Raw genomic sequence first — 12,657 nt, forward strand, 5'->3', positions numbered from 1 at the left:
GGATTATATATAACTCTGGGAGTCATTTGCATAGAGATAATGATTGATCTCATGGTTTCTGATGAGATAATCAAATGAGAGTAACTGGAGAGAAAAGACAAAAGGACTCAAGACAGAACCTTGGGATAGAGCAATAGTTAATAATATGACATGAGTGAAGATCCAGCAAAGAAGACTAAGGAGTGGAAAGAATTTCAGAGAAGAAAAGACTGATTCATCTGCTCGTGGCTATCAAATTTCCAATGGAAAAAAAATGACCTGATCTAGGATGAAGTTTCAGTTCAGTGTTTCCCAACTGCGTGCAGTTTTTAGTAAAATGATTCAAGATACAGGCCATGTCAATCTTTAGCAAATAAAATCTTAAAAATCTTGTCAATTTAATTAATTTTGTCCACCATGGAGAAAATAAAGCCAAATATTTGGACTTATTCTAAATTGACTCTTTTCAGTGACTGTATAGAAATATTAAAATATTTCTGGAGCACCATTGGTTATTTCTGTTTAGAAAGTTAACCTGAAATATAACTATTTATCCATGGGATTATGTTAATAAAGTCACTGAAATATCCAAATGAGTTTTCCCAATTTTTTGATTGTTATTCTAATACTAAAATAAGATCCAAGGATATCAGTAGTATAAAGAAAGGTCTCATATACACCAAAACATGTATAGCAATACTTCTTATAGTAGCAAAGAACTAGAAACCAAATAGCTGCCCATAGGTTGGGAAATGTTTAAACAAATTATGGCACTCAATTCTAATTGAAAATTATTACACTTGTATGAAGCTATGAATATGAAGAATACAGAGAAGTTTGGAAACAGTTTTATGTACTAATAAAAATGACATGTAGAAGAAGAAAAACAATTTATCTATATATGAATATTAGTGATCATTAAATAGGGATAAATGGTTTCATTCATGAATTAGTTCAATAAGACAATTATGGACTCATGATTATGTACTTAATTCCAAGCTCAGTTGCACTTTGCCTAGATGATTGAAATCTTGTAAAAATGTTTATTTAATAGAGCAATATTTCCAAGCCAAAATACTATTTTCTATTTTTCTTGGTAACAAAATTTGATAATAGAAAAGAAGTATTTCTCTCTTTCCTTTCAATTAGTTTTCCCTTTTAAACATAGAACTTTAACTCACGATCAAAAATGTCATCCACTTCTAAAGAAAAAAATCTGATGGAATCTGAATGCAGATCAAAGCATACTATGTTTCACTTTTTTTTCTTGGTTCATGTTTACTGCCACATATTGACTATGGAAATATATTTTACATGAATTGCACTTGTATAAACTATATCAGATTGCTTATTTTTTCAGGGAGCTGTTTGAAGAGGTAGGTAAGTAGAGAATTTGGAACTCAAAATAAAAGATTGTTAAAAATTGTTTTTACATGTAATTTGGTGAAAATAGTAATATGGATAAAAATAAAAAGATTATAAGAAGAAAACTATACATCTGAAACATTTGATTCCCAGATAAATTAAAATGTAAAATAATTAGGCAAATTTTAAAGCAGCATAAAATATTGGCTTTAATATTGTAACATAAATATGTTATGCATACATACATATATATGTGTATACATATAAATACATGCATACATCATCTTAAAATCAATTCCTTGGGTGTAAGTGCCACTTACTCTTTGTAGTTAGATCTTGTTTTGCACATTCTCCTTCTGAAATTGATACATCATCAATGGCAATATCACCTTCTATACCAGGGCCTCGAATCCCTTCGAAGATGAGCTACAAAGGTAAATAAAACCAATTTAATCATACAAGCATGATTTGTATAATCAATTTATTATCAGAAATTGAGAATACAAGTTCTTAATTGTAAAATCTTAGGATATGTTCTTTTTATTGGTGTTAAATAAATTATAAATTAGTTACCACGAATCTAAATTCATATCAATTGTTATAGGATTTTAAAAATATTATTGTATGAAGTAGTTCTCCAGTTATTAGTACAGTCAAGTTTCCAGGCCTATTTTTTTCATTTAAAAAAAATGTTTTCTGGGGAAAGAAAGCAAGTGGAAGATAATCTTTTACAGAATTAAATACATTCTGAATATATTTCCACACCACAGAAAGAAAATCTTACATAAATCTTTGTCTGGGATCTGAAAAAGTACAACGTTTCTAAGATGGTTCTCCAGCCTGGAACATCAGGCCAGATCTAGTCATAGACAGCTAAAATTACACTTCCTGAATATACTTGAAGAACAGCAGAGGAGCAGATGTATTGAGAACTTTGGAACAAGTAGAAACATCTGGTTGAGCAGGTTGCATTAATCCAAGAAGAAGTGTTCCAATTCCAAGTTCATTAATTCAGAAATTTCTTTATCTGATTCTACCCTTCATTATTCCACATTTCTCTCTTCATTATCCCTATAACTGCTCTTTATCACTGTGACCTACAGTTCCTACAGTCTCAATGCTTTTACAAGCCATCACCACTTCACTGTGTACACTGTTCTGCCTTTAAAGCAAATTAATATTAATCATCTAGTTCCGTCATGTTAGCCAATCTGCTAGGTGTGATGTGGTATCTCAGAGTTGCTTCGATTTGCATGTTTCTAATCAATAGTGATTTAGAGCATTTTCTTATGTGACTATAGATATTTTTAATTTCTTCCTCTGAAATCTGCCTGTACATATCTTTTGACCATTTATCAATTGGGGAATGACTTGTATTTTTGTACATTTGACTCAGTTCTCTATATATTTTAGAAATGAGGCCTTCATCACAGACACTAGCTGCAACAATTCTTTTCCAGTTGTCTGCATCCCTCTAAATCTTGGTTGTATTGGGTTTGGTTGTGCAAAAATTTTTCAGTGCGATGTAATTAAAATTATGCATTTTGCACTTCATAATGCTTTCTATCTCTTCTTTAGTCAAAAATCCTACCCTTCTCCATAAATCTGATAAATACACTATTTCTTGCTAAAGCAATTTGTCCATAGTATCTGTCTTTATACCTGGATCGTGTAACCATTTCGACTTCATTCTTGTGTACTGTGTTAAGCACTGGTCTATGCCTGGTTTCCACCACACCATTACCCAGTTTTCCCAGCAATTTTTGTGGAACAGTGAGTTCTTATCCCAGAAGTTGGGGTCTTTGGGTTTATCAAACAATAGATTGCCATATTCATTGTCTACTGTGTCCTGAATACCTAGCACATTCCACTTGTCTATCCTCTATTTCTCAGCCAGTACAAAGTGGTTTTGATAATTGCTGTTTTATAATACAATACGAGATCTTGTAGAGCTAGCCCACCTTCCCTAACATTTCCTTTCATTAGACCCATTGATATTCTGGACCTTTTGTTCTTCCAGATGAATTTTGATATTATTTTCTTCCAGATTTAGAAAATAATTATCTGATAGTTTGAGTGGTATGGCACTAAATAAGTAAATTAATTTGGGTAGAATTGTCCTTTTTTATTATATTGACTCAGCTTACCCACAAGCAACTGATATTTTTCCACTTACTTAGATCTGACTTTATTTGTGCGAAAAGTGTCTTGTAATTGTGTTCATACAGTCCTTGGGTATGTTTTGGTAGGTAAACTCCCAAATATTTTATAGTGTCTACCCTAGCTTTAAATAGGATTTCTCATTCTATCTCCTGCTGTTGGACTTTTTTACTATATAGAAACAGAGAAGATTTGTGCGGGTTTATTTTGCAACTTGCAAGTTTGCCAAAGTGGTTTATTATTTAAAGTAGTTGAATCTCTGGGATTCCCTAAGTATATCATCATATCATCTGCAGAGTGATAACTTAGTTTCTTCTGTGCCTATTCTGTTTTCTTCAATTTCATTTTTTTCTCTTATTGCTGGAGCTAAGATTTCTAGTACCATATTGAATAATAGTGGTGATAATGGACATCCTTGTTTCACACCTGATCTTATTGGAAATGCATCTAGCTTATCTCCCTACACATAATGCTTGCTGAAGGTTTTATGTAGATATTGCTTATTATTTTATAAAAAGTTCCCTTTATTCCTATGTTCTCCATGGTTTTTAATAGGAATGGGTGTTTTATTGTATCAAAAGCTTTTTTCTGCATCTATTGAGATAATCGCGTGGTTTCTGTTAGTTTTGTTGTTGATAAGATCGATAATGCTAATAGCTTTCCTAATATTGAACCAGCCCTACATTCCTGGTATGAATCCTACCTGATCGTAATGTATTCTTCTCATGGTAAGTTGCTGTATTCTTTTTGTTAAAATCTTACTTAAAATTTTTGCATCTATATTCGTTAGAGAAATTAGTCTACAATTTTCCTTCTCTGTTTTGGTTCTTCCCTGATTTAGATATCAAAACCATATTTGTATCATAAAATGAATTTGGGAGGACTCCTTCTTCCTCAATTTTCCCAAATAGTCTATATAGTATGGGAATTAACTATTCTTTAAATATTTGATAAAGTTCACTTGTAAATCCATCAGGAACCAGAGATTTTTTCCTAGGGAGTTCACTGATGGCTTTTTCAGTTTCTTTTTCTGAGAAGGGGTTGTTTGAGTATTCAATATCCTTTTCTGTCATTTTGGGCAATTCATATTTTTTAAAATATTCATCCATCTCATTTAGATTGTGGAATTTATGGACACAAAGTTGGGCAAAATGATTTTTAATTATTGTTTTAATTTCCTCCTCACTGGAAGTGATGTCACCTCTTTCTTTTTTGATATTGGTAATTTGGTTTTGTTCTTTCATTTTAAAATTAAATTGAACAAAGATTTATCAATTTTATAAATTTTTTTTCATAAAACCACATACTAGTTTTATTTATTAGTTCATCAGTTTTCTGAATTTCAATTTTATTAATATCTCATTCGGTTTTCAGTATTTCTAATTTGGTATTTACTTGGGGATTTTCAATTTGTTCTTTCTCTAGTTTTTTTCTGCTCTATGACAAAGTCATTGATCTCCTCTTTCTCTATTTTATTCATGTAGGCATTCAAATATATAAAACTTCCCCTAAGAACTGCATTTGCAGTATCCCATAAGATTTGGTAAGCTGTCTCATTATTGTCATTCTCTTGAATGAAGTTGTTGACTGTTTCTATGATTTGTTGTTTAATCCACTCCTTTTTTAGGATTAGATCGTTTAGTTTCTAATTAATTTTTGATTTATCTTTCCATGGCCTTTTATTACATATAATTTTTATTGCATTGTGATCTGAGAAGGATATATTGACTATCTCCGCATTTCTGCACTGGATTGTGAGGTTTTATGCCCTAGAACATGGTCAATTGTTGTATATGTGCCATGTACTATTGAGAAAAAGGTATATTCCTCTCAATCCCCATTCAATTTTCTCCAGAGATCTACCATATCTACTTATTCAGTTTTATTCACCTCCTTCACTTCTTTCTTGTTTATTTTAAGTTTAGATTTATCAAGTTCAGAGACAGGGAGGAAGTCTCCCGCTAGTATAGCTTTGAAGTCTATATCTTCCTGCAACTCCTCCAACCTCTCCTCTAAGAATTTGGATGTTATATCTCCTGGAATATGCGTGTTTAATAATGATATTGTTTCATTTTGTATGGTGCCTTTTAGCAGAACATAGTTGCCTTCCTTATCTCTTTTGGTTAGATCTATTTCTGCTTTTCCTTTCTCTGAGATTAGGATTACTACTCATGCTTTTCTTACATCAGCTGAAGCACAACATATTCTGCTCCAACCTTTTTCCTTTATCCTGTGCGTATCCCCCTGTGTTTCTTGTAAACAACATATAATTAGATTATGGCTTTTAATTCATTCTGCTATCCATCTCCACTTCATGAGAGCGTTCATTCCATTCACTTTCACAGTTATGATTACAATCTTTGTCTTTCCCTCCATCCTATTTCCCACCATGTGTACGTTTAGTTCTCCCATCTCCCTTCCTCTACCAATAGAGTTTTCACTTTTGACCACCACCTCCCACAGTATTCCCTTTCTTCTTTCAGCCCTCCTCTCTTTTACTCCCCTTTACCCTTACTAATTCTTCCCTCCCTTTTAGCTTCCCCTCTCCTTTCTTCCCCGTTCCCCTCTTCCTGACTGTAGGTTTACTATTTTGTGCTTGAAATAAATTAGATGAGAGTACCTCTCAAACTGCTCATCTCCTTCCCCTCTTTCCCTCTACTATAACATAATTTTGTACTTCTTCCTGAGATGGAATTTACCATTTTCTGCTTGCTCCTCTTCACATCTCCTGTTATAATTCCTTTGCATGCTTAAATCACATTTTTATTATCACATTATTTACTTTATACACGTTCCTTCTATCTGTGCATATACCTTTTATAATTCATGATAGATGTACAGTTCTCAAGATTAGCAAGCATTATTTTCCCTCAATGAGTTCCTTAAGGCTTTTCTTTCCTACTTAGCTTTTCATTTTGTCTTGATCCTTGTGTTTGAAAGTCAAATTTTCTACTCAGCTCTGTTCTTTTTATCTAGAATGCTTAAAAGTCCTTAATCTAACCGAATGACAGTTTTTTCCCTGAAATATTTTATTTAGTTTTGCTGGGTAGGTGATTCTTGGTTTTAATTCTATCTCCTTTGACCTGTGGAATATCATATTCCAATCCCTTCAATCCCTTAGTGTAGAAGCTACTAAATCCTGAGTTTTCCAAATTGTATTTCCACAACACTTGAATTGTTTCTTTCTGGCTGCTATGGGTGGAGAGTCAGAGCAAGTCTATCCTCCCCCTCTGCCATCTTGACTCGACCTCCTGTTCTATTTTTCTAATTAGGCCTTTTGGAAGGGTTATTTGCCTCTTTTGCCATTTGACTTATTCTTTTTTTAAAGGAATTAATTTCTTCAGTATTATTTGCCTTCTTTACCAAGTTGGCATGATTTTATTGCATGAATCTCATATTTTTCTGATTTTTTCATCTACTTCTCTTATTTGACTTTTAAAATATTTGTTGAGCTCTTCCAGGATTTTTTTTCTTTCTTTTTCTTTTGGGTGGTGGGTTTAAGATCAATTCACATTTTCTTTGATGCTTTGGATTGACTTTGTTGTCTTCTTCTGATTTTGTGTTTTGATCTTCCCTGTCACCATAGTAACTTTCTATGGTTAGGATCCTTTTTTGTTTGTTTGTTTTTTGCTCATTCTTTCAGTCTATTTCTGGACTTTGAACTTCATATTAAAGTTGAGCTCTGCTCTGTGGTGAAGGGGGCTCTTTTCCAAGCTTGATTATTTTGTGTGCAGCTGTGTTCAGGGGTAATTCTGAGAATACTATATTTTAAATTCTTCCAAGTTGGTATGATCTAGGGAGAGGTGTGCTTACTGCTTTGCTGGTCTGTATTCTTATTTGTGAGTTACCATAAGTACTCTTTTCCACACTGGAAGTGTAACCATGGTCCCCATTCCCCTGCAGCCACACACTCTAGCATGCTAGTGCTCCTATTTTTCATGGGATTGCAACTCAAGACTGCCTGGATCTTTGTATGGGCAATGCAACAGAGTCCTGCTCCCAGTGACAGCAAAAAAGACCTTTTAAATCTCCTTCTGATGAACTGTTTATATTCCTACATAAAAAGATGTTATTTGTAATTCATGAGACCTTTTTCAGTATTAGAGTAGTTAGACGGAATACACACACATACCCATGCCTTCCCTCTCTTTCTATACACACACACACACACACACACACACACACACACACATGTATATGGCAGCTTCTGTGTGTATACAGATGTATATGTATACAAATGTATACACACACAGACTTTGGGTACAGGGTGAACTGGATATGAGAGCAGAACAACTAAAAAATAAAATTTACTGTACTAGGATTAAGAGAAAGGGAGAGGTAGAATGCAGCAAATCATCTCATATAAAGAGGCAAGAAAGAGTTTTTGCAATGAAGGGGAATAGGTAGGAGATGAAAGGAAATAAGTGAGCCTTACACTCATAGGATTTGGTTTAAGGCGAGAATAACACACATTCAATTGGATATGTAAATGGGTTTACTCTATAGGAAGTCAGGGCAGGAAGGAAAGGGACAACAAATTGGGGAAAGGAATAATCAGAAGCAAACACTACTGTGAGAGGACAAGTTAAGGGAGAGAATGGAATAAATGGAGGGCAGGATGGCACTGATGGAAATGTGGTTAGTCTTTTTGCAACATAACTAATATGAAAGTGTTTTCCATCGTTACATATGTATGATCTATATTGACTTGCTTGCTTTCTCAATAAGGGTTGGTGAGGTGAGAGGAAGGGAGAGAATATGGAACTCAAACTTTATTAAAAATGGTTTTTTCATGCAACTTGAAAATAAGATGTATAGGCAGTGCAGTATAGAAATCTATTTTGATCTACAGGAAAGTATAAGGGAAGAGGAAGGAAGAGAGGTGGGTAATAGAAGGGAGGACATACTGGATACAGGGGTGATTGGGGTGCATACTGTCCTGGGGTTGGACTTTTGGAGAGTTAGGGAAAAAATTTGGAGTTCAAATTCTTGTGGAAACGAATGTTGAAAACTGATCTCTCTCTCTCTCTCTCTCTCTCTCTCTCTCTCTCTCTCTCTCTCTCTCTCTCTCTCTCTCTATATATATATATATATATATATATATATATATATATATGTATATGTATATGCGTGTGTGTCTGTGTACACACATATATTTAAAGACTTTTAAAAAATTCACTCGTCTTCTTGTGGTTTTGGTTTTTATTTTTATTTCCAGTACTTAGAAGTGTCTGGCACACTTTAGATGCTTATTAAATCTTTGTTAATTCTCCTTGATTTGACCTTGTCGTGCCTTTTGGTTTCTTGTTCTGGGGAAACAGCTAAAATGACCAAAGCTCTTTGATATTATTATTATTTTGGGGGGAGTTTTGAGATTTTTTTATAAAACCAGATAAAATGTCTAGTCTGCTGTCTTCTTGGTTTTGTAAACTGAAGTCACCATTGATCTCTTATTTACTAAATTAATAGTCTTTTCTTTTTATTTATCTTTTTTTACTTTTACTCAGTCTTTGATGATGATAATAAATTGCATTCACACAATATGAGATTTATAGAGCATTTTGCATGTTTTGTCTTATTTGATTCTCATAAAAAGTAGGTGCTATTATTTTCCTAATTTTACAGATAAGGAAACTTAGGCTGAATGATTTTAAATGAAAGCTTTGTCTAAGATCATATAGTGATCACTGTTTTTCTCCGGTTTACTCTCCCATCTCTTTTTGTTTTTGTTATTATAATTTTGCTTTCTCCTTGTTCTCCCCATTCTGCATGATCGTTTCTTCTCAGTGACTTTTGCTAATTCTTCATCTCTGTATTACTTTTTCAAATAAGGATCCCCCCAAATTCAGTTCTAAACTCTCTGTCCTTTTCCCTCTACACTCTGTCATGTAACAATCTGGCAAATTTTTCCTCAGATATATGTACGTATGTATGTACACACACATATATGTGTGTGCATATGTGCACATGCATGCACATGCATGTACATGTATGTACCCGGGCACATATTTACACCTATATACATACACATGTATGTGTGTATACATACATAAACGTATATATGTCTATGCAAATCGCCTGTCTCCTAAGCTACTATCCCATCACAAATTGCCTAGCTGACATTTCAAACTAGATGTCCCATAGGCATCTCAAAGTCAACTTGTCCGAAATGAAACTTATTATCTTTTCCCCTGCCCTCTCTTCTGGGGCAATTCTTCCTTACCTGAGGAGAGTACCATACACCCAGTCACCGGGGATCACAAACTTAGCGTCATCCTTAATTCCCTCTTGTTCCACATATTCAGTCTGTTTTGATATTTTGTCTCTACATTCGCAAAATCTCTCAGCTTCTCTTCATTTATAAACCTACCACACTAGTTTAGGCTCTCATCACTTCATATTTGAACTATTACTGTAGTCTTCTAGTGGATCTCTCTCTTTCACATCTTTTATCACTGCAATCAGTTTTCCACTTATTGAAGAGATTTTTTCTCCCCCTGAAATGCAGCTTAGACCATGTCAGTCTCCGTCATCTGCATCTCAATTAATGCAAGAGGTTACCTATTTTCTCTAGGACAAAAATATAAAATCTCTTATTTGACCTTTAAAATTTTTCATAACTTGGTCCCATATAGGCTTTTCCAGTTTTTTAAAATTTTAATCATCTCCACATCTTCTATGATACAGCGACACCTTTTCACTGCCCCCTAACTTGAAATGCCTTTCTTCTTCACTTCTGCTTCTACCATTCTTTAAAATTCAGATCAAATATCATCTGTTGTTAGTTTTTTTTTAGTTCTTTCTTCCTCTTCAACCTCACCTTCTGCTACATCAAGTGTTTTACTTTTGTTTATACTACTAGATTACTACTAATTTATATGACACATATTACATATGTACATGGTTATTTAAGCACTGTTCTCCCTGTGAGAATTTAAGTTCCTTGAGGGATTTTGTTTTTAAATTTTTCTTTATATTCTCATTGCATAACATTGATTAACTATTGGTTTAGAAAAGACATGAGATATATCCTATATTCCACTACACCTATTGTAGACAGCCTTCTCAAGGACTTTAGCCACAAAAGGCATTATATGATATGAGTTAGTGGTCATGCAAGGATGCAGTGAGTGGTTTGTTTTTTTTTTGAGAATGGGAGAGACATGGATACATTCATAGGTAGCAAGTAAATAGCCAGAAAACAGAAAAAGACTGAAGATAAATGAGTGAGGTTTATAGAGAGGGCAGTTTGCTGATGGAGACATAATTGAAAAGGGTCATTTGTTCAGGTAGAGAGATTTGCCTTAGCAAAGAGAAGAGACCTCTTCTTCATGTGAGACAAGGACAAAGGAGAAGGTACTTGAAGAATACATTTGTCAGATATGAGGGAAGGAAGAAGGAGCTCTTGGTGAATGGCTTCTATTTTAAATATATATGTATGCATGTATGTATATGTATATATGCATATATACATATGTGTAAGTGTGTATATATACATATATGACATATTTTTAAGTAAAATAAAAATCAAAGTTTTTAGAAGAAAGGGATAAGGGAGGAGGAGTCATGGAAAGTTTCAGGATGGATAAAAAGATTTACAAGAGCAATATTGTGAGTGGGATAGCAAGTTGGATGAGGAGGCATAGAACCATTGACTGGTGGTAGCGACAGCCTAGTTGAGATTATTTAGCATAAGTTTGTACTAGACCCAGTAAGAATGGCTGCATGATTTTATTCAACTTTGTTTAGTAGTATGTATATAGGATTCAAGGCAGAAGATCTTGAGAGTGATCCAAGACTGGAGCTTGGTAGAGCATAATCAGTGACATGATAAAGGATAAAAGGACTTGAGAACAAGACAGTTGAGTTTCATGTAGGGGTGATGGTGAGATCTGAGGGATCAAGAAATTGAAGGTCATAGTGTAGATGAAGGCTTTTATTGACAAACAGAGGGGGAGATGGAATATCAACAAATTGTGATCAGACAGGAATTTCAGAGTTCATAAAGATGAAGTCATTTGAGACTGATGGCAAGTTCAGAGGTTTGGATGTCTTTGGATCTGACTGAGATGGGGTGGAGGAGTAAGCCATGGGAATTGAGTAAACTGAGGAATTGAAAGGTTAGAATTTTTGGAGGAGTATCAAGATGTATTTGAAGTCTCCTAATATAAAGGCAGAAGGAATTCAGGGTGAGAAAAAGTTTGTGAACCAGGTACTGAATTAATTGAGGAAGAAAAAAGAGTTTCTCAGAGGTATATAGACCACAGTTACCAAACTTTTGACTGAGTGAGAAATGTGGGTGGTATGAACCTCTGAAGGAGGAGAGGTTAGTGATGATGACAGAGGAGAACCTGAAAGTGGCAGTGGGAAGCAAGGAGCATTCAACTCTCCTACCTTGACCATTGAGTGTCAAGAGGATGAGTGAAAATTCAGTCAGTACTAGAAAGGATGGAAAAGGAGACTTGACCAGGGTGGAGCCTAGTCTCTGTGAGGACTCAAAAATGGGAGAAATTAGAAAGGAAAAGATACAAGATGAAAACAGGGTGTTTTTGATTTTTGTTTTTCGCTTCTTGACCAGGCATTCCAGAGGGCACAGTAATAAGATAATCTGCACATATTTGAGGAACATGAGGGAAAAAAAGAATTTGATTTTTCAAATTATTTCCTGTCCATAATTTCATCTATTTTCTGTTTTTTTCTGTAAAGTTTCACATGATACAATATTTACTTGTCATACAAAGCACTTTTTTCTTTTGTTAGTTCTGCTAATTGTTCCAAAAAAAAACACAGACATATAAGGTTTCTTTAAGATATCTGGTAACTTGAAAAATTTCTGAGATGTTGAGAACACCTTAGTGATGTCAGAGACTTTAAGTCATTGAAAAAAATCTATTTTAATCAAAATCCATCTCTTTTTCCCTCACATTATGCAAGTATGAAGTAGTTCACACATATTTAATTATATAAAATCCACTTGTTTCCTTATCAGAAGTCTTTAAAACAATGGTTGAATCTCTTCATTCTCTCTCTTTCTTTCAATAACTTAAAGTTGCAGATAATTTTGTTCTGTGATGTTTATCATATAATTTTATGATATTGCTGTAATGTGTATATACATTTTGATTTATCACTTTTTCTCATATTTTATTTGTC

The 12,657-nt window shown here is 33.9% G+C and overlaps 1 protein-coding gene across 2 annotated transcripts in view; it reads right to left on the reverse strand.

Annotated features, from left to right (window-relative positions):
* The window catches only part of MDGA2 (MAM domain containing glycosylphosphatidylinositol anchor 2), a 904,469-nt gene that overhangs the window by 10,127 nt on the left and 881,685 nt on the right, over window positions 1-12,657 (reverse strand). For both annotated transcript variants that reach the window (XM_072629633.1, XM_072629632.1), the window contains one exon: window positions 1,665-1,770. In XM_072629633.1, the coding sequence (XP_072485734.1) occupies window positions 1,665-1,770 (106 nt within the window). The remainder of the gene's footprint in view (window positions 1-1,664; window positions 1,771-12,657) is intronic.

Source organism: Notamacropus eugenii, chromosome 1 (assembly GCF_028372415.1).
Source record: "Notamacropus eugenii isolate mMacEug1 chromosome 1, mMacEug1.pri_v2, whole genome shotgun sequence".
NCBI lineage: Eukaryota > Metazoa > Chordata > Mammalia > Diprotodontia > Macropodidae > Notamacropus > Notamacropus eugenii.